The sequence below is a fragment of the Balaenoptera acutorostrata genome, chromosome 2, assembly GCF_949987535.1.
Source record: "Balaenoptera acutorostrata chromosome 2, mBalAcu1.1, whole genome shotgun sequence".
NCBI lineage: Eukaryota > Metazoa > Chordata > Mammalia > Artiodactyla > Balaenopteridae > Balaenoptera > Balaenoptera acutorostrata.
Window position 1 is genome coordinate 180,582,986 of NC_080065.1, and position 26,199 is coordinate 180,609,184.

Genomic DNA, 26,199 nt, shown 5'->3' on the forward strand with positions numbered 1-26,199 from the left:
ATGGGATTAGTGCCCTTATAAGAGAGACCCCAGAGAGCTCTCCTGTCCTCTTTCCACCAAGTCAGCAGTCTGTAACCCAGAAAAGGGCCTTCTCCAGAACGCTGATCTTGGACTTCTGGTCTGCAGAAGTGCAAGAAATAAATTTCCGTTGTTTATATTACTTTACAGCAAGAAGGAACAAGGTACTGATACATGCTGCAATATGGATGAACCTCAAAAACAAGTTGCTAAGTGATAGAAGCCAGATATAAAAGATTACATTTTATATGATTCTGCTTATATGAAATACTCCCACAAAAGACAAATTTGTAGAGGAAAGCAGGGTAGGTGGCAGGTGTGGCAGGGTTGGGGGAGAGACAAGGGGCTGCAATGAGCTTGAGGGAATTTGTGGGGGGGTGATGAAAATGTTCTAAAACTTGATTGCAGTGATGGTTGTACAACTTTTTTTTTTTTTTTTTTTTTTTTTTGGCTGCGTTGGGTCTTCGTTGTGGCATGCAGGATTTTTCATTGCGGCGCACGGGCTCTTCATTGCGGTGCGCGGGCTTCTCTCTAGTTGTGGCATGTGGGTCTTCTCTCTCTAGTTGTGGAACGGGCTTAGTTGCCCCGCGGCATGTGGGATCTTAGTTCCCCGAACAGGGATCGAATCCTCATCCCCTACACTGGAAGGCAGATTCTTTACCACTGGACCACCAGGGAAGTCCCTATGGTACTTTGTTATAGCAGCTTGAATGGACTAAGACACCCCAGTAACTCAGAATGTGTGTTTTTAGAGAAAGGACCTTCAAAGAGGCAATTCAGTTAAAATGAGGTCAGTGGGGTGGGCCCTAATTCAAGTGACTGGTGTCCCTATAAGAAGAGGAGATCAGGACACAGACACACACAGAGGGGGACCATGTGAGGACACAGGGAGAAGACAGCCGTCTACAAGACAAGGAGAGAAGGTTCAGATGGAACCAACCCTGCTGACACCTTGGTCTCTGACTTCTAATTCTCCAAAACTGTGAGAAATGTCTGTTGTTTATGCCCATCAGTCTGGGGTACTTTGTTATGGCAGCCCCAGCAAAGCAACATACCTGGGGACTCTGGGAAGCTGCACCCCATCTCTGGCCTAACCTAAGCCCCCCTGAAGAGTAGCACCCCCCAAACCCACAGAGGCACCAGTATTAGGATGCTAGACCCATCCCAGCTGGTTCAAATCACGAGCTATTTCGAGGAGAGGAGGGGACGTCACAGGACCATCTAGAGTCAGGACACACATGGGCCGCAGGGCTGTGCTTGCCTGTCACATCCTCTCTGGACAACTTCACCCATCCACACGGCACCTGTCTCCACCGCTGTCCTGACACCTCCAGACATGTTCCTGGCACAAATCTCTCTTCAGTTCCCATCCCAAATGTCCAGAGTCCCTGCTGTCTCCCCTGGATGGTTCCTCTGGCTCCCCAAACTCAACATGGTCAAAACAGAGCCCAGCACCACTGTCCCCTGCTCCTGGTCCTTTCCCCTCACCCTCATCTCAGTCAAGATGCCCTTCCCTGTGGAAAAAGGAACCCCCTATACAGCTGGTGGGAATGTGAATTGGTGCACCCACCATGGAGGACGGTATGGAGATTCCTTAAAAAACTAAAAATAGAACTACCATATGATCCAGCAATCCCACTCTTGGGCATATATCTGGAGAAAACCGTAATTTGAAAAGATACACGCACCCCAATGTTCACAGCAGCACTATTTACAATAGCCAAGACGTGGAAACAACCTAAATGTCCACTGACAGATGAATGGATAAAGAAGATGTGATATATATACACAATGGAATATTACTCAGCCATAAAAAAGAATGAAATAAAGCCATTTGCAGTAACATGGATGGACCTAGAGATTATCATACTAAGTGAAGTAAGGCAGACAGAGAAAGGCAAATACCATATGATATCACTTACATGTGGAATCTAAAATATGACACAAATGAACTTATTTGCAAAACAGAAACAGACTCACAGACATAGAAAACAAATTTATGATTACCAAAGGGGAAGGTGGGGGGAGGGATAAATTAGGAGGTTAGGATTAACATATACACTGTTATATGTAAAATAGATAGTCAACAAGGAGCTACTGTATAGCACAGGGAACTCTACTCAATATCTTGTAGTAATCTATAAGGGAAAACAGTCTGAAAAAGAATATATGTATATACATATATATGTGTGTGTGTGTGTGTGTGTGTGTGTATAACTGAATCATTTTGCTGTACACCTGAACATAACACAATATTGTAAACCAACTATACTTCAATTTAAAAAAAAAAAAAAGGGAATTCCCTGGCTGTTCAGTGGTTAGGACTCTGTGCTTTCACTGCAGGGGTCTGGGTTCGATCCCTGGCTGGGGAACTAAGATCCCACAAGCCGTGTGGCGTGGCCAAAAATATTTTTTTTTAATTGAAAATAAATAAATGTAAATTTTTAAAAAAAGATGCCCTTCCCTGGTCACCTATGCCAAGGTCCCTTCGTCCTCATTGGCATCCCCTGCCCCGAGCTCCCACCGAGCATTAATCTCTAAGTTCTGCCAAATTTTCTTGTACACATTTCTTGGGTGTTGTCCCCTCCCCACCGTCTCCGTGTCCACTGTCCTAATTTCGGCCTTGTCATCTCTCCCTGGTCTCTGGCCCCCTGCCTCCGCCTCCTCCAATCCATCTGCTTCCAGAAACAGACCTGACCGTTCTCTCCTTTGCTTAAAAACTACCCATGTGCATTGCAGGTGGGAACACAAAGTGGTGTACCTGCTGTGGAAAAGAGTTTAGCACTTCCTCAAAAAGTTGAACATAGAATTACCATATGTCCAGCAAATCCACTTCTGGGTATCTACCTAAAGGATTGGAAAGCAGGGATATTTGTACACCTGTTTTCATAGCAGCACGATTCACAACAGCCCCAAAGTGGAAGCAACCCAAGTGTCCACTGACGGGTAAATGCATAAACACGATGTGGTCCATCCATACAAGGGAATACTATGTAGCCTTTAAAAAGGAAGGAAATTCTGACACCTGCTACAACACGGAGAAACCTTGAGGACATTATGCTCAGTGAAATAAGCCAAACACAAAAGGACAAATAATGTATGATTCCACTCACGTGAGGTCCACAAACAAGTCAAATTCCTAGGGACAGAAAGTAGAGTGGTGGGGGCTGGGGGCTGGGGGAGGGGAGCAGGGACTGAGTGTTTCATGGGGACAGAGTTTCAGTTTGGGAAGGTGAGACACTTCTGGGGATGGATGGTTGCACAATGTGAATCTATTTGGTGCCACTGAACTGTACACTTAAAAATGGCAAAATGATAAATTTTATGCCATATATATACATACATATGTGTGTGGGCCTACAGGTGAATGTGGGGATGGCCACTCCCAGTGGGGGAAGCTCAGCCCGAGGCTGGGAGCGCAGGTCATGGTGACAAGCTCAAGGCCGTTTCCGGCCCCAGCCCGGGCCATCCTGAGCATGGAAGGTGGGGCGAGGTGCCCCCTGAACCCAAAGATGAGATACGGCCGCTTCCGAGAGGGGAAGGTTTATTGGTGTGACTGATCAAGGGTCATCAGTGCAGTGCTGCCCGTCCCCCGGGGGACAAGCCAGTCCAGTGTGTGGACCCTGGGGGCTGGGGGTCAAGGGGCACCCCGGGGGATCACAGGCATAGCAGCAGGCAGAGGCGGAGTGAGCCGCCCCCAGAGGGCCCACCCCTAGTCCAGCCCAAGGTGGGACCCCTCTCGAGGTCCTCAGGCATCCGCAGATCTGGGGGGGTTCTGCGGCAGACAGCTCCGGTGCCGGAGGATTGACTTGCCCTCCTCCTGCAGGGACAGGGGCGACCCCGCACGTGTCACACAGCCCGGGACACCGGCACAGTCAGCCGGGTCTCCCCACCTTGTGGGGGGCCCGGGCCGCCCGCTCTCACCGTCTCGGAGGCAGTGCTGGGGCTCGCGCCCTCCGGAGAGCCCCCTTCGTCCCGCGAGCAGTCTGGTCCCGCGTCCTCCTCGTACTCCGTCAGGCAGTCCGACTCTTCCCCTGGAACGGCAGTGGGGAAAGTTGAGGGCGCTCGGGCTGGGCTGACCTCTCCAGCCACCAGTACACCGACCCCAGCCCCACCCTCCTGGGGACGCCCTCAACCCCCTCACCATCTGCACAGCCGTCGGAAACAGAAACATAGCTCGTGGGGGGCTCGATCCGGGACACGATCTCCGCCAAGTCGGTGAAGCCGGAGCTGGGGAAGGCGAGCACCTGCGGGGCGGCATGGGTGAGGCTCTCGGGGTCGTCTGGGGTCTGGGGGAGACCCAGAGGGGACTGGGGGCGGGGGATGTGTGGTCAGAGTGGCCCCGCCGGAGAAGGAGGGCACAGGCTTACGTCTGCACGGCGGCTCTCGTTAAGATCTGCAGACCGTCGGTCCGTGAGCATCTTTTCAATGACGTCGCCCCGGCTCCAGCCCCCAAACACGGCCTTCCCGTACTGGTAGCCCACATCCTGCAGGAAACGAGGGGGCTGGGGCCATGTCTGCAACCCCCGGGGGTGTTCTTCTCTGCCTCATCTTCTCTGCTTATCCCCATCCTGCCTGCCCCTGCCTTGGCCCCTCAAAAGCCTGATGTTCTGGAGGAGCTGGCATTTGAGACTACACTGATTTCAGAGTCGGCCATATGTAGCACACTCACCCCCATGTCCTCTATGCTGTGCCCCTGCCAGACATTACCAATCACTCTTTGCACATTCTTTCCCACTCAGCCCCATGCAGTGTGCCAAGTACCAAATGATTCGAGATGGCAGTGTGCAGGCTTATTTCAAGGTCTGCAAATATGCGGTATACCCGTAAATATCACCATCTCCCATGCCCATAACAGACATCACTAATCCAGCATGGCATGACTTCCCAGTGAGCCCAGAAAGGGAATCAGACATTTTTACTCAGAGCTCTGGGCAGCAGCTACTGATCATATTCTTTTCTTTCTTTCTCTTTTTTTTTGGCCACGCCGCACGGCATGCGGGATCTTAGTTCCCTGACTAGGGATCAAACCCGTGCCCCCTGCAGTGGAAGCACGGAGTCCTAACCACCGGGCCACCAGAGAAGTCCCAGCTACTGATCATTTTCAGTTGGCATGGGCTATGACACATTTTTCTGGGTCAGTGGCACATTATACACAGTGCTCCATCCAGAGTATCCCAGAAATGGCATTAGAAATCTCTACAGCATGCTTCAGGCAGTGCAGCTGGCACATATTAGTTCGCACATACACATGTACATCCCCTTGCCACACTCACTGCAGACATCACTGATTGATTACCGTTCTATTCCCCACGGATCCCAAATGGAGCCCTAGAATCCTTCCCCTCATGTTGCTCTGGGCTTTCAGTAGTAAAGCTCTGCCGGCCCACCCCACTGGCACCAAGTGGCTCCCACCCGCTCACATAGATCTGGTCGAACTTCCCAAAGTCCATGGTCTTGAAGCAGTCAATGGGTGGGCGCAGGTACTCGCAGTACGAGCTGGACTTCACGACCTCCAGCTGCCGCACGCAGGACACATAGGCCAGGCGAGACTGGATCTCGGCCATGTCTGGAACCTTGATCTTGTCTGCCCAGGGGTTCAGCCGCTTCCACAGCAGCCACCAACCAGAGAGGCTGTCCCCGTAGGTGCTGAGGTCCGTCTCATCCTGACTTCCCACGTCGATGGCGATGACCGTCTTGGCACCCATGCTGCGAGCAATGTCCGCTGTGGGGCCGGGGGGTCAGGGGGCTGTTCTCCACCAGGACTGAGGCAGGGAAGTTCAACCCAGCCCCACAAACACCATCATGCACGTGGTCACGCAAAAAAAAAACCATGCGAACAACATGCAGGCATGCAAAGGGTATGGCTGTAGAGGCCGATGATGTGGAGGAGGGGATGGGTGTTGGAGCTTTTAGGTCTGGGGAACCAGGGCCAGAGGAATGGAGAAGATGGAGGCAGAGGGATAAAGTCACTGGGGAAAGAGACACAAGGTCAGACACATGGGGGACAAAGATATGGAAGGAGAGTGACACGGAGAGACAGATTATAGTAAGGACACCAGGAGGCAGAGATGAAGGGATCAGAGTCATGGAAACAGACGGAGGGTCAGAGACGCAGGGAGATGTGGGAATAAAGACATCGGGAGACAGAGCCGCGGGGAGAGAAATGCAGGGGACCAGAGACAGCAACAGAGATTCGTGGGAGAGAGAGATATCAGGGACCAGAGATGTGGAAGGAGAGAGAATCCAGGTGGAAAGAGGGATCTTGAGGCTGAGACAAGGGACACAGAGCAAAGAGCCGGATCAAGGAGATTCAGGCAGCAGGACGGATGGGGTGAAGGGTGGGGTGATGGCGCGGTGAGGAGGGTGCTGTAGCCGTGGGCCTGTGTGCCCCACTGAGGGCCCCTGAGTGGATCTGGGGGTGCCTGGGGGGACATGGACAGGGTCCTGTAGCCAGGTCCAGTCCCCAAAGACACCTAAGTCTCCATCAGACTTTGCCCGTGTCCCTCACAAGCTTGTCTGTGTCTCTGTGTGTGTGTGTGTGTCTGTGTCTCTGTGTGTGCTGTATGCACCCCTATCAGGTATGTGCATGTCCCGTCTGTATGTTTGTGAACACACCCACCTCTGGGTGTGCTATGCCTCTGTACACACACCCAGGACTATTTGTATTCCTTTCCCGTGTCCCTGGGTCAATGTCTAAGTATGTTTCTTTGTGCGTCCAAGTGTGCCTGTCCACCCGTGAGTTTGTACACACTTGGTCATGCGCATGAGGTTGTGTGAGTGCACGTATCTGTACAGAATGCCTGTGCAGGAGTTGGCAAGCTGTCTGTAAAAGGCCAGAGAAAAAATAATCTCGACTTCGCAGGCCATATGGTCTCTGTTGCAACTACTCAACTCTGCTGCACAGACATAGCCACAGACAAAGGATAAACGATTAGGTGTGGTTGTGTGCCAATAAAACTTTATTTACAAAATCAGGCAGGGGGCCAGATTTGGCTTGTGGGGTGCAGTGTGCGGATCCCTGATCTATGGGACCTCAAGCGCCTGTGTAGCCAGTGTAGGTGTCTACTTGTGTTTGCATGCCACTGGGTGTGTGGAATTTTAAGTTGCAACCCCCCTGCCTCTCATCTGCATGCTTCAAGTGAGTGGGTGTGAAAGAAAGCTCGTCGTGGAGGTGCCCCACTCACCTGCGTGTGTCCATGCTTGCCCTGTGTGTGTGCGTGTCAAATACAGCACGTGGGCGCATCCTTCACCTGCACACACACGTCTGCCATGAGCTTGCCCGCGTGTCTGTGCACGGGGACAAGCAGGCGGCTACTTGCCTGGCAGGTTGTTGATGTAGCCGCCGTCCATGAGGAGGTGCCCGTCCTTGGGGTCGCACAGTGGCGGCAGGTATCCCGAGAGTGTCATGCTGGCACGCACGTATCGCCACAGGGAGCCTGCCCGGCGGGACACACAGACACAGACACGCACAGGCACACTCAGACACACTTGGAGGCCCGGCCAGCCCGGGGGGCTCGCTGACCCGGCACGTTGTTGACGTAGCACCCGTCCACCAGCAGGTGCCCGTCCCTGGGGTCGCAAGGCGGGGGCAGGTAGGGGCAGTAGGAGGCACTGGCCCGGATGTAGCGCCATACGCAGCCTGCGGGGACTGGTGTGGGGGGTGAGGCGCCCGACGAGTCTCTCGGCCTCCTGCCCGCGAGGACAGACATACCTGAGGCCTCTGGGGCATTAGTGGGTGACGATTAGTGCTCAGCACTCAGGCCAGGAGGGATGGTCACTCATGTTAACAACGTCCCAGATGCTCGGCTGCCCCTCCCCCGCACCCATTCCCCACATGGCTACAGTGGTTTTGGTGGGGCCGGCTGGGGTACCCACCATCTTTGTGGACACGCATGGCCGAGGCGGTGATGTCCGTGGTCACGTTGAAGTACGGCAGCCACAGGTCCTACAGGGACAGGGACTGAGGTCCAGGAGGAGTGGGGACTCCTGTGGGGAGGGGCAGGGGAGGGGCAGGCATGGGGGAAGAGTGCACCTCGATCTGCTTGTCCTGGAAGACACGGTGGATGCTGCGGTTGAAGGCCGACCCCGTGAACATGGAGGTGACGGGGTAGGTGAGGTCCAGCACGGGCTCCAGAACTGAAGTCATGCTCTAGGGGCAATGGGCCAGCGGGGGGGTCAAGCAGGAGTCACTTGGGAGTCACTGACTAGGCAGTCCCTAAGGGGCCTGATTTCTCCAGCTGGGAGCTGGAAACTAGGGTCACTAGCCAGGAAGTCACGGGGGGTGCGGTCATCCAAGGTCCTGGAGGTATCTCTATAAAGGATCCAGGTGGGGTTCACAGATTAAGACGGGGAGGGTCAGGAGAAACCCAGAAGCCCCTCTAGGGTGAGGTTTCAGGGTGCTCCTGGGGTGGGGGGACCCCCTCCCCGCAACACACACCTTGGCCCACTCCCGGGCCCGCTGCTTAGTGCGGCTGGCGCTCCGCTCCTCGGCGTACAGGGCCCCGATGAAGGAGCCGATGGACGTGCCGCCCACCAGGTCGACGGGGACCCCCGCCTCCTCTAATGCCTTCAGCACCCCGATGTGTGAGCAGCCCCTGCAAGGTGGAGACCCAGTGACCCTCTGGGGATCCCCTAAGCCCCACCCCCAGGATTCTTATCCCTTCTCCCTCACCTGTAAGGCAGGTGGTGCCGGCCCGCCCCTATGGGATCGCGCCCAGGGAATCAGCTCTACCCCTCAGGGCCCCTGGCCCCGCCCCTGCCAGCGCTGACCCCGCCCCTCACCTGGCCCCGCCCCCGCCCAGCACCAAGGCGATGGTGTTGCCTGTGAGCACCCGCGCCAGGCGGGAGAAGTCGCTGTGCCGGTCTGCGCGCCTCGAGAAAACCTTCTCGTAGAGCTCGTGCTGGTGTGAAAGGAAAGAGACGCGGCCCATGAGGATGCGGGTGTAGGAGGCGGCGTCTGGACCTCCAAGACACTGCCCCGGCCCCTCTGGTCTCTAGGCCACGCCCCTCCAGTAGCCACGCCCCTGAAAGGTCCTGCGAGCCGACCCGTCCCCTGCAGGGCCCCTCACCAGCTTGGCGGGGCTTCGGCGCGAGAAGAGGCGGCGCGGACAGCGCAGATGCAGGTGCCCCGAGCACCAGCTGCGCATGTTGAGCCACTCCACTGTGCGCGTGGGGCCCTGGCCCTCCTCGCGGTGCAGCAGGACCAGCTGCTTGAGGGCGCGCACTGCCGTGTTCTCCAGCATCTGCTCCAGCTTTGTGGGGCGGGGGGAGAAGGGGGAAGCACGGAAGTCACTCTCACCCGTGGTTTCCTCCCTGCCCCTCCCACACCTGGCCCCGTAGTTCCTGGTCACCTAGCCCCACCGGTGAGGGTGCACGTGGCCCGGCGCAGGCACCGGAGGGCAGGGGGCGGGATCCCAGGGATAGGGTCACTGTGAATGGTCTCCGGACCTGGCCAAGCGTGGGCTCCTGGTCGCCAAGGCCCACGATGAGGATGCAGTCGGCCTGGCGCAGGCAGCGCAAGGTCCAGGGCGTCAGCGATGCGTCTGTCTGGTAGAGCACGATGCGGTGCGTGTCCTCCTGCTGGGCCAGCCACCCCGACAGCCGGAATTCTTGGATGCTAGGATGGGGGTGGGGGAGCGTCATCCTGGGGCTGGTCAGGGGTCCTTGCCCTCAGGGACCATGTAGCTCCATTGCTCTGGGGAGGGGGACCTGGACATCCAAGCCCCATACGTCTGCATCCTCCAGGGGCGGATTCACTCCACTGTCTCCCCAGTGACCAGAGGGATGGGGGGGGGGCGCATGCTCCTTGTTTCACAGCCTAGATCTCAAATGAGATCTGAAAGAATCTTACGCTTTGAGCTTATCCCTCGCGCCCCACCCTAACCTCCTGCACCCCCAACACACACCTGTCCAGCGCAGAGGCCCCCAGGCGCGCCCGGATGATGTCACTGTTGAGGAGAAGTGTGGGGCCTGGGGATGGGTGAGGAAGGGTGTTTAGGAACCCAGGTCAACGGAGCTGGAGGGCCCTCCTATAAGACAATACCACCCACTCCGCTCCCACAGCCCTGCTCCAGCCCCCCAGCCCCACCTCTGACCCACCCAGGCGTCTCCATTCATTGGCCAATGCCCCCACCCACGTGCGCCTCGCCCCATGTAGACCGAAAGCCTGCCCTTGCCCACGACTGACCGATGGCTTGCAAAGCATGCTGCAGCTCCAGCATGAAGGCCACCATGGGCACCTCGGCACACACGGGCAGCACTGCCACTGTTGCCAGGTTGCTGGCTGGGTTGGTGAGCTCCGAGTGAGGGGGAACACCTAGTCCCGAACCTGCTGAGACCCCAAAGGATGGTATTTGCTGTGCAGTCCTGTGTCCGGAAAGGTCAACTCTCCTCTGCCTTCTCAGAAATCCCTGTTCCTTGTTCCTCAGCTGAGGCTTAGTGATGCCGTAGTGAAGGTCATGGCCTCGATCCTAGCCTCACAGCCTCAACCACTGTCCTTGATAAGACCTGGCTATCTGACCTTCAGTTTTGGCCCAATCTTCTCAGTGGCATCCATTACACAACTGTATAACCATTTCTGTTTTCCACTCCACCTGCGTGGACTGATCTGTGCCCCTACCCCATTCTGGCCTTGGGGCCTCTGTCCACTAAAGGGACTTGGACACAAAACTAGACGGAAATATATTTTTGATGCACTGACTGCTTATCAGCTTCTCTACTTACACTTTAGACCAAGCCATCAACCCCCATCTCTTGACCGGACTTCTCCCTGCCTCCTCTCCTCCAGTTCTTCCTATAACAGTCTGAACAAGTTCAAATGCCTTTCGACGGCTCCCAGTCCCTGCATGACTTGCCCCCCCCCCCGCTATTCCTCCCCCTCACTCACTTCCCTCCTTGAAGTATTTCAACACCACCAAACCCTGTGTGCAGAGCCTTCAGAGTTCTGCCAGCGTCTGGCCCCATCTCATTTATCAAGTCTCAGCTCATTGTCCTCAGAAAAGCCTCCCTCCCTCCCCTAGTCATACCCCATCAAGACCCTATTTTGTTTTCTGCACCGTACGTTATCCGACATTGTACTCTTTCTTTGTATTTTAAAAACTGTATCTTGCTTCCGAAGCTGTAAACCCTTCTAGGGGCTTTGTCTGTCTTGTGCATTCTCCAGGTTCCCAGAGGTCTGAGATTTTGAAGTCCCTGCCCCTATATCTGCCCCAGAATCACACCAAGGGCAGTCCTGGCAGCTGGGTGGGAGAGAACGTGTATTTGTGTGCTTGGTGCAAGACTGGGGGAAAAGTTTACCGGGGAAGACCCTGGGCATGGGGGCAGTTCTTGGCCATGGCTCACCCCCCGCCTCCTACCCTCAGGATCCAGGTGCCAGGGCTGGTGGGGCAGAAGCCCCTGGGGGGAAAAGGAGAGTAGAGGTTGCCAGGCTGGTCCAGGGTCAGGTCACCATAACACAGAACCTCAGGTCCATATTTCTGCACATCTCGAATCTGACTCAATTTCCCAGTGTATCCTAGCTGACGGAAACCACATCTCCCAGCATGCCCTGGGAAGGGACCCACACCACCATCACCCCCAGCATGCACTGGGACAGGGACCATCTCCCAGCATTCACCGGGACCAGGAACCACATCTCCCACCAGGCTGGTAACCTACAAAGCCAGTTTCCAACATGCCCTGGGCCCCAAACACCACCCTATAGACTACACTCACCAGCACACTTTAGTCTAGGTTTCCCCTTCCTAGTATGTGGACTCCATCCTCCAGCCAACCCTGATACCCAGAACCAAGCTTGCTCTAAAGACTCCACCTCTCAGCACCACTGATACTTCAGATTCCATTAACAAGCCGGCCCTGGGTCCAGGACTCCGTTTCCCAGCATGCCCAAGAACCCCCAACTGCAGCCCACAGCATACACCGGAACTCGGAACTCGGATTCCCACTTCCCGCTTGAAGCCCCGCCCAGAGCAGGTTATACCCGGGACTCCACTTCCCAGCATGCCCTGGGTTCATGGCTCCCTCTCCTAGCTCGTTCTGGGCATTGGACTAGATCCCTTAGCATTCGCGGGCGCCGGCCAGCTCTCACCTGGGAAGGGTCCTTGCAGCTGCTGCAAATTCCCCAGAATTTTCTGGCTCAGCAGGTGGATGAGGCGGGTCACGACCTGGGGCGTTGGAGGCCGGCGGTCCAGTGAGACTGGAGGAGCAGTTCTGCACCATCTTTTCCTCCTCTACCAGGGCGCCTGGGTCCCTGTTACCTGAGCCCCACCCCATGAGCCCCGCCCTCACTTGGAGGCTTCACCTCCTTCCTAGGGCTCCACCCCCATCTAACCCCCCTCTCCACACATTAGGCCCTGCCTTCTCTGGGTACCCGCCCCCACTCCTATCTGTCCAGCCCCCATTAGGAGAACAGCCCACAACCAAGCGAGCTGCACCTGCGGGTATCGACGTTTGATGTGGCCCAGGGTGCCCTCGGGGAGTTTGGCCAGCTCTGTGTCGCGCACCGCGTGCACCGTCGTGGCACGTGGCTGCCTGGTCAGCGCCTCCACCTAGGGGACAGCGTGCCTGACCAGGGCTGCGTGAGCCAGGAGCTTGATAGGTAGGGGGGAGGACGACCATGGGTGCAGAGAGGAGGCGGTACCGAATCCCCCCCACCCCGCCCCAACCCCCAGATGGGGGTGGAGAGAACCAAGCCTCACTACCCATCTCGGGGCTCTGAGGAAAGGGAGCGGACAGGAGGACAGGGGTCCACACCGGCGGGGGTCCCCTCTTCTGATGGAGAGAGGTCTGGAGACCGATTCAGATCAGACTCACCACCCTGGTGAGGTTGCCCCCATCACCCTGCCCCACGGAAAGGAGCTGGGGAAAGTGGATTGCACCAGGTCATAGGTTGGGGAGGGAGTGTTCACTACCCCCAACAGGTTACCCGGGATGAAGTGTATGTTGGGCGTGGGGGGAAACTGGACTGGGAGAGGTTAGAGGTCAGTGGGTGGGGCCGAGCTCACCACTCCTATGAGATCCCCGCGGCCGTACTCGCCCACCAGCTCCTTCTTGCCGTTGCCACGCTGGATGACACTTCGCAGCCGCCCATTGAGCACGATGTAGGTGCAGTCGGAGCGGTCGCCCTGCCTGGGGTGGCGGTGGGAGGGGCGGGTCAGACAGGGTAGGGGTCCTCGTAGGCAGGGCCTGAGGGGAGAGGTGGGGGCGGGGCCTGCACCTGTACAGTGCGCGTCCCGCCTCCACCGCTGTCCAGTCGATGGCGAAGTCCATCTGGCGCACGAAGGGCGACATCCTCGCGGCCACGGTCTGCGCGGCGCTCAGCACTACACTGGGCTGTGCACGCATGATCCTGTAGGCGAAGGGCGGGGGTGCATGGGCCGGGGGCGCCCTAGAACAGCCCTTAGGGAGTGGAGAGGGTGGGTGATGGCCTGGAGGTGGGACAGGAAGGGCTCAAAGCTGCCCTGGAAAACTGTTGGCTGTTCAGAGGGATGGCCTCATGCAGGGCAGAATGGAGTTGGTCGGGGCTGCCTGAGCGTCACCCCCACCCCAGTATCGGGCCCAGTCATACTCATAGAAGTCGGACTTGGAGATCCGCAGGAAGGTGCAATCACGCTGGGCTCGCAGCGTGAAGATGAGGGGCTCGCCGGTAAGCACGGCCAGCTGTCCCACCAGCTCTCCGGGCTGCACCACGAACAGGCACACGTCTTCGGCCTTGTCGATCATGCGCTGGTAGACGTGCAGGCAGCCCCAGAGCACAAAGTGCAGGCTCACATCCTGTAGGGCAAGGGCCAGGAGATGGGCACAGGGGCACCACCTCACCCACAACTCAGGTCAGTGCACTCCAGAGGAAAGGTTAAGGAAGGAAAAGTTGGAGGGAGTGAAGGCTTTCCATAGCACTGAGCTGAGCAGCATATGTATCTATATTCCCACTCAGCACCCAGAGCAGACATTGCTAATGGATCACCCAACTCAGCCCAGATTAAGGCCCATGAATTCTTTTCAACACAGCCAGCAAGAGCCTACGAAGACTGGCTACACAGGAGCATGGCTGAGCTTAGAGACTCTTTGCTTGTGCTGGGCAACTGCATAGCTACATGGAAAAGAATAAAGTTGGATTCTCACCTTATGCCATATTAAAATGGATCAAAGACATGAATCTGAGAGCTTAAACTATAAAACTCTTAGAAGATGGGACTTCCCTGGTGGCGCAGAGGTTAAAAATCCGCCTGCCAATGCAGGGTACACGGGTTCGAGCCCTGGTCTGGTAAGATCCCACAGGTCGCCGAGCAACAAAGCCCGTGCACCACAACTACTGAGCCCGCGTGTCACAACTACTGAAGCCTGCGCGCCTAGAGCCTGTGCTCCGCAACGAGAAGCCACCACAATGAGAAGCCGGTGCACCACAACGAAGAGTAGTCCCCGCTCGCCGCAACTAGAGAAAGCCTGCGTGCAGCAACGAAGACCCAACGCAGCCAAATACATACATACATACATATATACATACATACATACATACATAAAACTCTTAGAAGAAAATATAAGGGTCAATCATGGTCACACTGAATTTGGCAACAGAATCTTGGATATGATACTAAAAGCCCAAGCAACAAAATGAAAAATAGATAAACTGGACTTCAACAAAATTAAAAACTTTTGAGTTTCAAAGGGCACTATCAAGGAAGTGAAAGGACAACACATCGTATGGGAGAAATATTTGCCAATCATATATCTGCTAAGGGTCTGGTATCCAGAATATGTAAAGAAGTCTTACAACTCAGTACTAAAAAGACAAATAACTCAGTTAAAAAATGGGCAAGGGCTTCCCTGGTGGCGCAGTGGTTAAGAATCCACCTGCCAATTCAGGGGACATGGGTTCGAGCCCTGGTCCAGGAAGATCCCACATGCCGCGGAGCTACTAAGCCCGTGCACCACACCTACTGAGCCTGTGCTCTAGAGCCTGCGAGCTCCAACTACTGAGCCCGCGTGCTACAGCTACTGAAGCCCTCGCGCCTAGAGCCCATGCTCCACAACAAGAGAAGCCACTGCAATGAGAAGCCCACGCACTGCAACGAAGAGTAGTCCCCGCTTGCCGCAACTAGAGAAAGCCTGCGTGCAGCAACGAAGACCCACTGCAGCCAAAAATAAATAAATAAAATAAATTTTAAAAAAATGGGCAAAGGCTCTGAACAGACATTTCTCCAAAGAAGATATATGAATGGCCAGTAAGCCCATGAAAAGATGCTCAACATCATGAATCATTAGGGAAATGCAAATCAAAACCACAATGAGACGCCACTTCACACCCACTAGGATGGCTTGAATCAAAAAGTGTTAGAGAGGATGTAAGAAACTGGAATCCTTACACACTGCTGGTGGGACTGTAAAATGGTGCAGCCACCGGGAAACAATCTGGCAAAAAATTTTAAAGTCCTCAAAGAATTAAAAATAGAGTTGCTGGGGACTTCTCTGGTGGCACAGTGATTGAGAATCCACCTGCCAATGCAGGGGACACAGGTTCAAGCCCTGGTCTGGGAAGATCCCATATGCCACGGAGCAACTAAGCCCGTGCGCCACAACTACTGAGCCTGCACTCTAGAGCCCGCGAGCCACAGCTACTGAGCCCACACGCCGCAACTACTGAAGCCCGTGTGCCTAGAGCCTGTGCTCCACAACAAGAGAAGCCACCGCAATGAGAAGCCCGTGCACCGCAACGAAGAGTAGCCCCCGCTCACCGGAACTAGAGAAAGCCTGCATGCAGCAACAAAGACCCAACGCAGCCGAAAAAAAAAAGAAAAAAAATAGAGTTGCCATATGACCCAGCAACTCAACGCCTAGGTATCTACCGAACAGAAATGAAAACGTGTCCACAAAGACATCTGCACATAAACGTTCACAGCCGCATTATACCTACTAGCCAAAAGGTAGAAATAACTCAATGTCCATCAACTGATGAATTAAGAAGCAAAATGTGGTCCATTCATACAATGGAACAGTAGTCAGCCATAATAGAATGAAGCAATGACACATGCCACAACATGCATGAACCTTGAAAACATCATACTAAGTGAAAGAAACCCAGACACAAGGGGCCACATATTGTATGATTCCATTTATATGAAATGTCCAGAATGGGCAAATCTATAGAAACGTAAGATTAGTAGTTGCTTAGGGCTGGGGCTGTTTAGGAGGTAGGAGACTGATGGCTTAAGGGTATGGTGTTTCTTTTTTAAGGTGATGCTCTAAAATGCACAGTGGTGATGGTTGCACAACTATGTGAATATACTAAAAACCACTGAATTGTACTCTTTAAATGGGTGAATTGTATAATGCATGAATTACGTCTCTAAAACTATCACCAAAAAAAAAAAAAAAAATCCCCTTTGGGAAGTTCCCTGGTGATCTAGAGGTTAGGATTCGCCACTTTCACTGCTGGAGCCCGGAGCCTGGCTTCAGTCCCTGGTCAGGGAACTGAGATCCTGCAAGCCGTGCAGTGCATCCAAAAAAAAAAATCCCCTTTGCTCCCAGTTCCCTTGTTCCACTCCATCCCTGTTGACTTCCTTTTGTTTCCTACAGATGGAATAGCTCTACCACAGGACATTTGCACAAACTGTCCCCTCTGCATAGAATGCTCTTTCCTTCCCCTTGCACCTAGTTAATTCGTCCTCATCCTTCCTCCTTCTCTGGAGGTCACTTCCACAGAGACACTGCCTTGACTAAACCAGACGTTGTGGAGCTGAGAACATCTCCTTTGTAGCACTAAGCACATATGATTTAGCAACCATTTGTGTAATCCTTTGACTGTAATGTCTGTCAGAACTATGAGCTTCCCAAAGGCAGGGGACCCCACTGGTGTTTCTTGCCTCTGCAACAACCCTGGGACACAGCAAACGCCCCTCTCCCCTCTGGTTAGCCTGCCCAGCTGGACGCCTCTCTGACCCACCCTTTCAAATAAGGAACTGAAACCGCCCAGAGACAGAAAGGTTCCTTCCTCATTCATTACACAAACCTGTCTGACACCCCACAAAGCCCCAGATGAGTGCCAAAACACTGCAAGGATCCCTGGGAGAGGCCCAGGCCCAGGAGACATACACAGACGCTGGGACCTTCCAAGATAGAATTCCCAGACTGGGTTTGGGATATAAATGGGAGTGATTAATAGTAGGCTGCCATTTGTCCTCAGATTGGGAAGCATGTTTTTTTCCACTGCAGGACTTCTCAGAGCCTTGAATATGCTAATAATGCTCACTGGGAGCTGCCAAGAAGGGGTAAAATAACCTGCGTTTCTCCAACATGTTGCACACAGACCCCTTGTGATATGGCTGTTCCATGAAATACACTTTGGGAAATGTTTGTGGGAAGCGGGGTTTCTCAACCTTGGCAACACTGACGTTTTGGACTGGAGAATTCTGTTGTAGGGGGACTGGCCCGTGCAGTCTTGCATCCCTGGTCTCTAACCCATTGGATGACAGTAGCACCCTCCCAAGTCAATCAAAAATGTCTTGACGTTGCCAAATGTCGTTGACAACGACGTTGAAAACTATTGGTGTAAAGTTTCAGAGGGGGGCACAGCAGACCAGCTTTGTCCCTAACAAAGTCCTGAAGACCCCGAGGAGCCTGGTGTGTTAGCAGGCTGGGCTGGGGCTGGGGCCGGGCCGGGCTGAGCCCAGCAGAGGCTCCTAGATAAGCAGGGGCCCAGGGCCCCTGCAAGGGCCATGGTGTGACCACACTTCCTCAGCCAGTCCCTCAAGTACCTCAAACAGCTGGCACAAAACTTCCTCTGCAGAAAGGAGCCCACCCTGCAATGAGCAGCTCGACGTGGCAGCTCAGTCAACTGATCACGTGATATAACAACAACCCTTAAGTCAACCATACTCCAATAAAAATTAAAAACAACAACCATAACCACCCAGCCAGCTAATAGCTGGGCCACCCCCAGCCCCTCCCCCAAGCCCAGGGCTCCTCCCCTGAGCCTGGGGCGGTGCTGTGGTCTCAACGCCTAAGTCATGTCACCCCTACTGTCACCCCCACCCCATCCCCCGACTGGGAGCTGCTGCTCCAACCCTCCCCTGGCCTGTCACCCTTGCAAACCCTAGTAGCTTCGAACTGGGTATTTCCTGTTTCATCCTCACAACAATTCTAGCAGAGAGTTATGACCCTCATTGCGCAGGCGAGGAAGATGACAAGTTTCTAGATGATTCACCCAAGGTCACACAGGGAGTCAGGGCAGAGTCCAGATTTCACCTTTGGCTTCCTCCCTAACCCTCCTCCTCTGTGCTCCTGGGCTGTGATGTCACAACGGGTCTCAGTTTCCCCGCCTGGAGAATGGACGGCTTAGTGGGATGCACAGTTTCCCACGCCTGTGTGTCGCCAGGAGGCACTGAAATCCAGCCCGTGGGGCTAGTTCCCGGCCTCCAGGTCCAGATTCTGACCTGCACCCGTTTACTGAGTGCCCCCATCCCAGCAGGGACCCAGGAATGAGAAGCAGACAGAGCATCAGAGTATGCTGTAGAGTTGAAAGGTCAGAAAATGGAGGTTGCAGGAAATGCAAGGACAGGGAAGAGAAATCTAGGGGTGGGGGGTCCTAGTGTAAAGGGTTCAGGGATTAGAGGAGAAAGGTCAATGTGTCCAGAGAACATGGGGAGGGAGGGCTGTGAGTCAGAGTCATAGGATCCAAAGGTCAGGGGCTGGAAATCATATATTGGGAGGTCTACACCTAAGGTGTGAAGGCAAGGATCAGAGATCAGAGAGAGAGGCCTTGGCTCGGGGCTGCATGATCGGCGTGCAGGGCTCAGCCTCACCTGGTCCCCCTGGCGGGCAATGATGGTGCCGGCTTTGGTGTGATGCAGCAAGACTCGGCTGTTCAAAAGGGAGGGGTCCTGGGGAGGAAGGAAAGGGGGTTGAGACTGGCCCAGCCAGGCCTCCCACCCCCCAACCTGGTCCCCCAGACGCCCTCAGCTGCCCACCTCAATCCGCATCAGCTTGGCCAGCTCCCGCTTCGCCGCCTCAAAGATGCTGCTCGTCTGGCGGCCCTGGTAGGGCCCGAAGGGGCACCCGCCGGTGGCCGACTCGTCCTCACAGTAGCTGTATTCACAGGCGCCGGCTGGCTGCTCCCGGGCCTCCTGAGTAGGGGTCTGTGTGGGGCAAGGCCTGTGACCTCCCTGCTCCCACCCGACCTTCCTCCTCGGGGGACTCCACCTGTGGCCAGACCAGGGTCCCAGGAGGGGACTGGGGTGGGGTGGGGGAAGAAGGCAGGTCCTTACCCGAGCCAGGGCTGCCTGGAGCCCCACTGAGGCCTCCTCCTGCAGGGACACGGAGATCCGGCCTCGCTCATATGCCATGTCGAAGTCCGAGCGAGGGCCACCCTGCAAGCCTGCAGTGGGCAGGGGGCAATAAATGCAATAGAGATGAGAGTGACCATAGCTGGAGTCTAAGCAAGCACTACCTATGTACCCGAGGCCACGGCTACACAGACATGACTAATCGATCACCGCTCTGTCCCTCGCAACCCTTCTCACCACAGTTGGGAGGGCACCATCTCAACGACTACCCGCAAAAAAAAGACATGAGAAAGTGCTGCCGATATTCCCATTTCACGGATGAGAAAAATCAAGACTGGCAGGCCTGCATCCAACCCAGAAATTCGATGGCCTCCCCCCACTCCACTTGGTGCCCCCAAACCTGAGATGTCCACGGGCATCGAGATGCAGCGGCTCAGCAAGGGGGCCGAGGGGGCTTCCAGGGATGTGGGCTTCACTGGGTCCCCTGGGGGAGACGCGTGTTCAGGCTCCAGCTCCTCAGAGCGCCCAGGACTGGGGGTGGGGAGCTGAAGGGGGCCTGGGGAGGGGTCATCTCAGAGTCCCTGGGGACTGGGGGACTAGGAAAAGTGATTCCAGCGGGCCCGTGGGACTGAGGCCAGGGCTCCTGGGGGAACCAAACAGGAGTCACACCTGGGTACCTAGCTAAGCGGGTCCCTGGGGGGCTGGGCAGGTCAGGTGGGAGTATCTGAGGAACTGAGACAGGCATTCAGGGGCAGAGCCTGGGCTCCTTGGGAGTGGGCTGGGCCAGCCTACGGTTCCTGGGGGTCAGGCAGGGGCCATCTTGGGTACCTGCAGTTCCAGGCAGTGGGGCCCCGGTGGGGTCAGGCGGCCGGCCAGGCGTCTCCCTCGGCTCCTCAGTAGCCGAGGTGCTGACCGTCCGCTTGGAGCCACGCACAGGGCTGGTGCGGGCTGGGAGGCCCGGGCTGGGGAAGAGGCGCAGGGGCTGGATCTCCTGGGGGCAGAGGGGATCCTGTGGCGTGTCCGGGGAGGCACACGCCACACACCCCTCCGGCCCCTGGTGCTCTCCACGTAACTCACGTGGCTGAAGAGCTCATTGGTCAGGCCCAGGTAGTTGTGAAGTGCCAGGAAAGTGACCCGCTGCAGCCTCACCATGATGATCTTTGGGGACATGGTCGTCAGAGGAGGGGGCCAGGGAGAAAGAGGGGGAGCCACAGGACTTAGCGCTAAGGGGGTGAGGCCGTGGATGGGGAGATGGAGATGGAGCTAAGGTCAGAAGGTGAAGGTCGGAGCAGGAAGGGGCTGGGCAGGGCCCTAGGAGCCAGGGAGAAACCGACAATCAGGCGGCAGAAACCTGGGGACATGGGGTGGAGGCAGCTCATGGGAGGAGTCAGGGAGGTCTGGCTGCTCAGGGCCGATAAGCACAGCTTCAGTGCCTGTTGGCTGCTGGGTCCCAGCCCCCGGGAGCCTGTGATGGGTGGGGGGGTTACGGAAGGAAGTGGACGGCCCGCTGACCTGCACGACCCGCACCAAGCTCTCGGGATACTTGGTGAAGACGGCTGAGAAGGCCTCGACTGGAAGCCGCAGCACCGTGGAGTCTCGGGCCGCCCGAGCGGACACAGTGCGCTGGGGGTGCTGGTGACCCTGGGGGTGCAGGGGGCACAAGGAGAATCAAGGTCAGGGGCTGTGAGAGCCCCCCTTCCCACTCCCCCCCGACCCCTCCTGATGCCACTGCCTTGAGGGACCACTGGCAACATCAGGGACGCATCAGAGATGGGGGCCCTGGGGGTGACCCTCTCCAGCCCAGCCTGGTGGCTGTGGCCTCCCAGCCAGCCTCCCCAGCCCCCTCCGTACTGGTCACTCACGGTGATGACATCCAGGATGCTCAGCAGGCTGTTGACACTGTCCCCAGGAACCACTTCCTTCACCACACACTCCTTGCCATCCTGAGACACGGGGTGGCGGAGGGGCGCACTGACCAGCGCTGCCCCTGCCCTGCCAGCCCACATCCTGCCCCCCGACCACGCCACTGGTCCTCACTCTCCCTCGGTGATCACTGACACCAGGACCCCACTGAACCTTCCGGCCAGCGTCACTAACCATAACCGGTGACTGGGCAGACCACCCCAGATGCCCTTGGACACCCGTTCCCAACTCCTGCCTGCACATCTCATAAGACCACCAACCCTGGGAGTTCCCTGGTGGTCTAGTGGTTAGGATTTGGCGCTTTCACTGCCGTGGCCTGGGTTCAATCCCTGGTGGGGGAACTAAGATCCCACAAGCTGCGCCTCGCGGCATTGCCAAAATTAAAAAAAAAAAAAAAGCCCACCAACCCTGCTGACCAAAAGCACTGCCTGTCCCCAGTGACCGCTGCACCATTGCTCATCCCTGCCGCCCATCTCCCTGTGGTGCCCCCCGGAGGGAGAGCCCACTCACAGGAGCCGGCAGACAGAGCTCCAGCAGCCCATCCTGCACCACGTAGATGCTGGCATCGGGCTGGCCTGGCCGGAAGACGTAGTCACCCTGGCTGAGCCGCTGGAAGACCATGTGCCGGCACAGCTCCAGGAAGAGCGGCTTCTCAAAGTGGCCCAGCACCCTGTTGGATAGGGACCGGTGAGTGGAGAGATGCTGGAGGTCAGGTCAGCCCCAGCTCTGCAGCCCCCTGCCTGCACCCTGACACTGACCGGACGTTCTTGAGCATGTAGAGCACCTCGGACGGCAGGTGGGAGTTGGCCAGGTCGCCCTCGGTCAGGTCAGCCTCCAGCACCGCAGGCGGGGGCTCCTTCCGCTGCAGCGTTGGCGTCTCTTTCTGGATGCGCAGGATCCTGGTGGGAGGAGAGGGGAGCGAGGGGGGGTGGTGAAAAGCAGGGAGAGGGCTCAGGAAGACCTGAGACCCCCCACAGAGCCCTTCCCTGGGGTCACCAGAGCAGGGCTCAGCAAACTCTGGCCCGCTGGCCAAATTAGGCCAGCCACCTCCTTTTGTAAATAAAGTTTTATTGGCACGAGCTATTAATACATTCATTCATTTACATATTGTCTGAGGCTGCTTTAATGCTACAACAGCAGAGTTGAGTCGTTGCAGCAGCGTTGCATGCAGCCTACAAAGCCCCAGATGTGGCCCAAAAAAGAAAAAAGTTGCTGACCCCTGAAATAAAACCCTGAGGTCACCCTTCACCAGTCACAGGCTCCCTAGATGGACCCTCTCATTAAGTGGATCCCTGACACAGCTTCCAAGATATGGGCAGACCCCAGAAAAGTGCCTCTGTTCATCATGGGACCCCACATATTGCACGCCTCCATCATGTAGCCCCTGTCATGTAGGCAGAGCCTTGGGGTAGCTTCCATTATATCAGGAGACCCCAGATACAGCCTCTCTGATCCTTGTAAAAATCCCTGAGATAACCCCTCCTCCCCAGTCTCAGACAACCCTGAGATAGCCTCTTTGATGGTCACAGAGACTCTTGAGATAGCCCTGGTTACATGCAGAGAATCCAGATACAGCCCCTCTGCTAACCATGGACCTAGGAGAGCTCCTCCCTGGGAGTCACAGTTGCTACTGAAGACAGTCCTTCCACTAGTCACAAAATGCTCAAGATAGACCCTCTAGAATGAGCTTAAACTGAGTTCAACTCCACATTACAGAGAAATCCAGAAATAGTTCCTCTTCTGATCAGGAAGATCCTTGGGCTAGCCCTTGCCCAGGTCACAGAGAGCTGAGATAGCTCAAGGTCACAGCACCATCAGCATAGCTCCTTAAGGGTGTGCAGACACTGAAACCGCCCCCAGGAGGTGGACAGACCCTCAACTAATTGTGAAAGATCTAGAGATAGCCCTCCTACTCAAGTTATAGAAAGCCATGGCATAGCACACCTGTTGACCATGGACATCCCTGGAATGGCCCCTCAGTGCGAAGAAAACACTTGAGACAGACCTTCAAAATAGACTCTGTGATGTCAGGAGACCCCAGAGCCAGCTCCTAACTTGGAAAGATCCCTGAGAGAGCCTTTCTCAGAGACCCTGAGGGAGCCCTTTGCTGATGATATGCCCTGACATGCCCTTCCTGTGTCTCTAGCGCCAAAAGATTCTTGAGATGACTCCTAGGGAACAGAACCCCCTAACAAAGCCTCCGTGTAGTGTGGGAAAAATCCAAGGGAGGTGACATAGAGAGATGCTTTCTGATGCAGAGAGATTGCTGAGATAACCCCTAGGGAACAAAAGCCAGAGATAGCCCCTCCTGCAGGCCCCAGAAAGACCTGCGATAACTCCAGTGAGACTCTGGAATAAACCCTCTCGTGTGAGGACCCCAGATTTGACCCCTAAGGGTATGACAAGACATCCGAGATAGTGCCTGGGGATTAAATAACTCACGGATGCCCCTGTGGCAGGGAACATCACTGAGAGAGCCCTCAGGTGATAGAGACAGCCTGTCTGGTGGGGGAGAGCTCTGAAATAGTCCCACTGACATGGAAAGACTCCTAAGACAGTCCGTGGGGTTCAAAGAAGCCTGAGATACACCCTTCGGTGTGGGATGATCACTCAAAAAGCCCTGGACAGCCCCAAGTACACCTAGCACAGCCTTACTTCTTAGCAATGTTGAGCATCTTAAGTTTCTTCTTCATGCGTGGCCGGGAAGTGGTGGAGACGGAGGCGTCCACCAGCGAAGAAGTGGATTGTGATACCTGGGAGGATTAAGGTGGGGGGGAGGTGGGAGGAATGCGTCAACTGCCAGTTCAGACCCTAGGGAAGAGGAGGGGGGCAGATCCAGAGGCCCTTGATCAAGGAGGGCGGCCGGCTTACTACGAAGTATAACTAGGGAAAGGACAGGGTCTCTGTGTGGCCAGTGGGAGCCCCAGGGGGTCCCAGACTCACCTTCCGCATTATCTTCCGGCCATAGAAAAGCACTTTATCTCTCTTCCGGAATCGATACCGCGGGCCCTCCGGGGCTGGGGTTTCTGGGGATAAGTGCGGAGAGGGGCATTCTGAGCTCCACGCACACTCCGCACGGGCCAGAGATGGGGACGCTGCGTACAGGCTCCAGCAAATCCCATCTCTACTGCCTCAGGGGCCCGGACATTTCAGCTTCCCATCCCTCAGCACCCCCAGAAGGCCCTCTGGGTCCTCACTCGGCACTCGAAGCCTCCGCACCAGCAGGAGGATGAGCACGGCCGTGACCAGCACCGCGACTCCAGCCCCGATCATCACACCCAGCACCTGCGGGACGAACGGCACTGGCTGCGCATCGCATACCAGCTCCGCCAAGCCTTCCCCGGGGGCCGGGACGCCTGGGACCTCATCCCACTGAGCCAAGGCCGCCTCCGAGATCGCAGTCGGCCCGGGCCTCGACGTCCCCATCTGCAAAATGGGCCAGCGCTGCTCCCTCCCCTGGGGAGCAACGCTGTCTGGAGGCTCGGCGGCCCGCAGTGCACACCGGGAAACGTAGTTCCGCCTGAACAGACGCAGACTGGTTCTCGCGGGACCGCGATGATGCGCGCTGAGCACGTCGGGAATTGTAGTCCCCGCGGCGCCACACAAACCCCCAACCCTTACCATTCCGGTTTGCAGCGGCGCCTCCATCAGTTGTTTCAGGCTGGGCGGCAGGTCTGGTAGTTCAGACTCCTGGGGAGAAAGAAGCAGGACGAACCCGGGCAAGTCATCACTCTGGGCCCGCCCCTCCCCTGCTGCAAGCCCTGCCCCCTTCGTACCCACTGCCGGGGCGGCTTCTCCGCAGGCCTGGGGGCGACTGAAGGGGCGCTGCGGAGCAGAGGGGTGGGGCAAATTGACCTCGGGGCCCGAGCTAGGGAGTAAGGTGGGTCCCCGGGTCCCCACCAGGCTCCCCTTACCTACGCACCAGGCCGACCTGATGCCCCACTTATCCAGACCCACCCCGGGGCCAAAGGGCAGCCGGCCGGGCACCCACTGTTAGCAGCCAGAGAACAAGTCCCTGAAGGGGCACGGATCAATCCTGATCCACCGAGCCCTAGGTCGCACCCCAGCACCCCCTGCGAAGACTGGATGCCAGCACCCCACGAAAACTGGGCCCGAGTCATGGGGCCGGGGAGATGCCTGGCCCCGGGGAGACAGAGGCTGGGGCACGGGGGAGTGCAGCCAGGAGCTCCTTCACAAGGGGTCGTGGTGCAATGCCGAGGTCTCAGTAGCATCCTGGGACGCTCGGAGTGGGGTGGGCTCGCAAAGTGTTACTGGGTGATGCTGGAGATTTACTGTCACGTAATAGTAAAGTTATGGGGTCTCTGATGGTGCGGATTATCACTGGGACTCCAGGAACGATGCTGGCGCCATTGCTGGGAGACGTAACCAGGGACGCTGGAATTACGGGTGGGGGGGTGGGGGGCTCACTAGGAAGTTACCGAGAGATTCTGAGGACTATAGGACTATTACTGGGAAAACCGGGAGCTGGTTGGGCACGTCCCTGGAGTCGTTCGAGCATGATACTGAGGAATGCTGGAGTATTACTGAGACTTTTCTGGGAGGCTGAGGCTGTTTCTGGCGCCATTCGAGTATTAATGGAAATTTGGGGGAGTCACTGGGTCCTTGAGACATTACCTGTAAAATTCACGGGGGACTAGTCCCCTTCCAACCGAGGGTGCACCTGGCTACCGGTGCGAAAACACCTGCCGGAAGCTGGGGCATGGGGGAGACGGGAGAGTCAGAAAGTCGGGAGCTACCGGGAATCGGCGGAGGACACACCTTGGGAAAGCCGAGGGCTCGCTAACAACCCGCGAAGGGACGGGGCGAAGAAAACCCGGACTCACCCAAAGGGCCCCAGCCGGGATCCACTCTGCGCCAACTCCGTTAACGTTCTGCCCAGCGCCGCAGGCGCGGCCCCTTTAAGTTATTCACCACAGGGTGCGCCACGGCCCCGCCCCCCGCCATGTTTGGAAGGTCGCGC

General features: G+C 56.3%; 1 protein-coding gene across 11 annotated transcripts; it reads right to left on the reverse strand.

Moving 5' to 3' along the window:
* Nucleotides 1–3,545: 3,545 nt before the first annotated feature.
* On the reverse strand, nt 3,546–26,166 carry PNPLA6 (patatin like phospholipase domain containing 6). 11 transcript variants are annotated; one of them, XM_057540676.1, is made up of 35 exons: nt 26,063–26,166; nt 24,840–24,908; nt 24,416–24,503; nt 24,162–24,244; nt 23,874–23,971; nt 21,977–22,117; nt 21,729–21,888; nt 21,158–21,238; nt 20,808–20,936; nt 20,373–20,453; nt 20,124–20,286; nt 19,696–19,779; nt 19,278–19,387; nt 18,981–19,148; nt 18,816–18,893; nt 13,586–13,791; nt 13,235–13,366; nt 13,023–13,146; nt 12,453–12,566; nt 12,107–12,182; nt 10,208–10,351; nt 9,927–9,990; nt 9,469–9,637; nt 9,090–9,272; nt 8,803–8,921; nt 8,459–8,615; nt 8,054–8,170; nt 7,897–7,966; nt 7,341–7,457; nt 7,206–7,271; nt 5,442–5,743; nt 4,389–4,505; nt 4,163–4,265; nt 3,943–4,052; nt 3,546–3,838 (listed from the first exon to the last, which is right to left on the reverse strand). In XM_057540676.1, the coding sequence occupies exons 2-35, from the start codon at nt 24,864–24,866 to the stop codon at nt 3,767–3,769; spliced, it is 4,053 nt and encodes a 1,350-aa protein (XP_057396659.1). In that variant the 5' UTR covers nt 24,867–24,908; nt 26,063–26,166; the 3' UTR covers nt 3,546–3,766. The 11 variants fall into 11 exon arrangements, with proteins under 11 accessions (XP_057396659.1, XP_057396660.1, XP_007169134.2 ...); XM_057540677.1 differs by lacking the exon at nt 7,206–7,271 and having other exon boundaries at nt 10,208–10,348; nt 18,981–19,136; XM_007169072.3 differs by lacking the exon at nt 7,206–7,271 and having other exon boundaries at nt 10,208–10,348.
* Between the last annotated feature and the right edge of the window lie 33 nt (nt 26,167–26,199).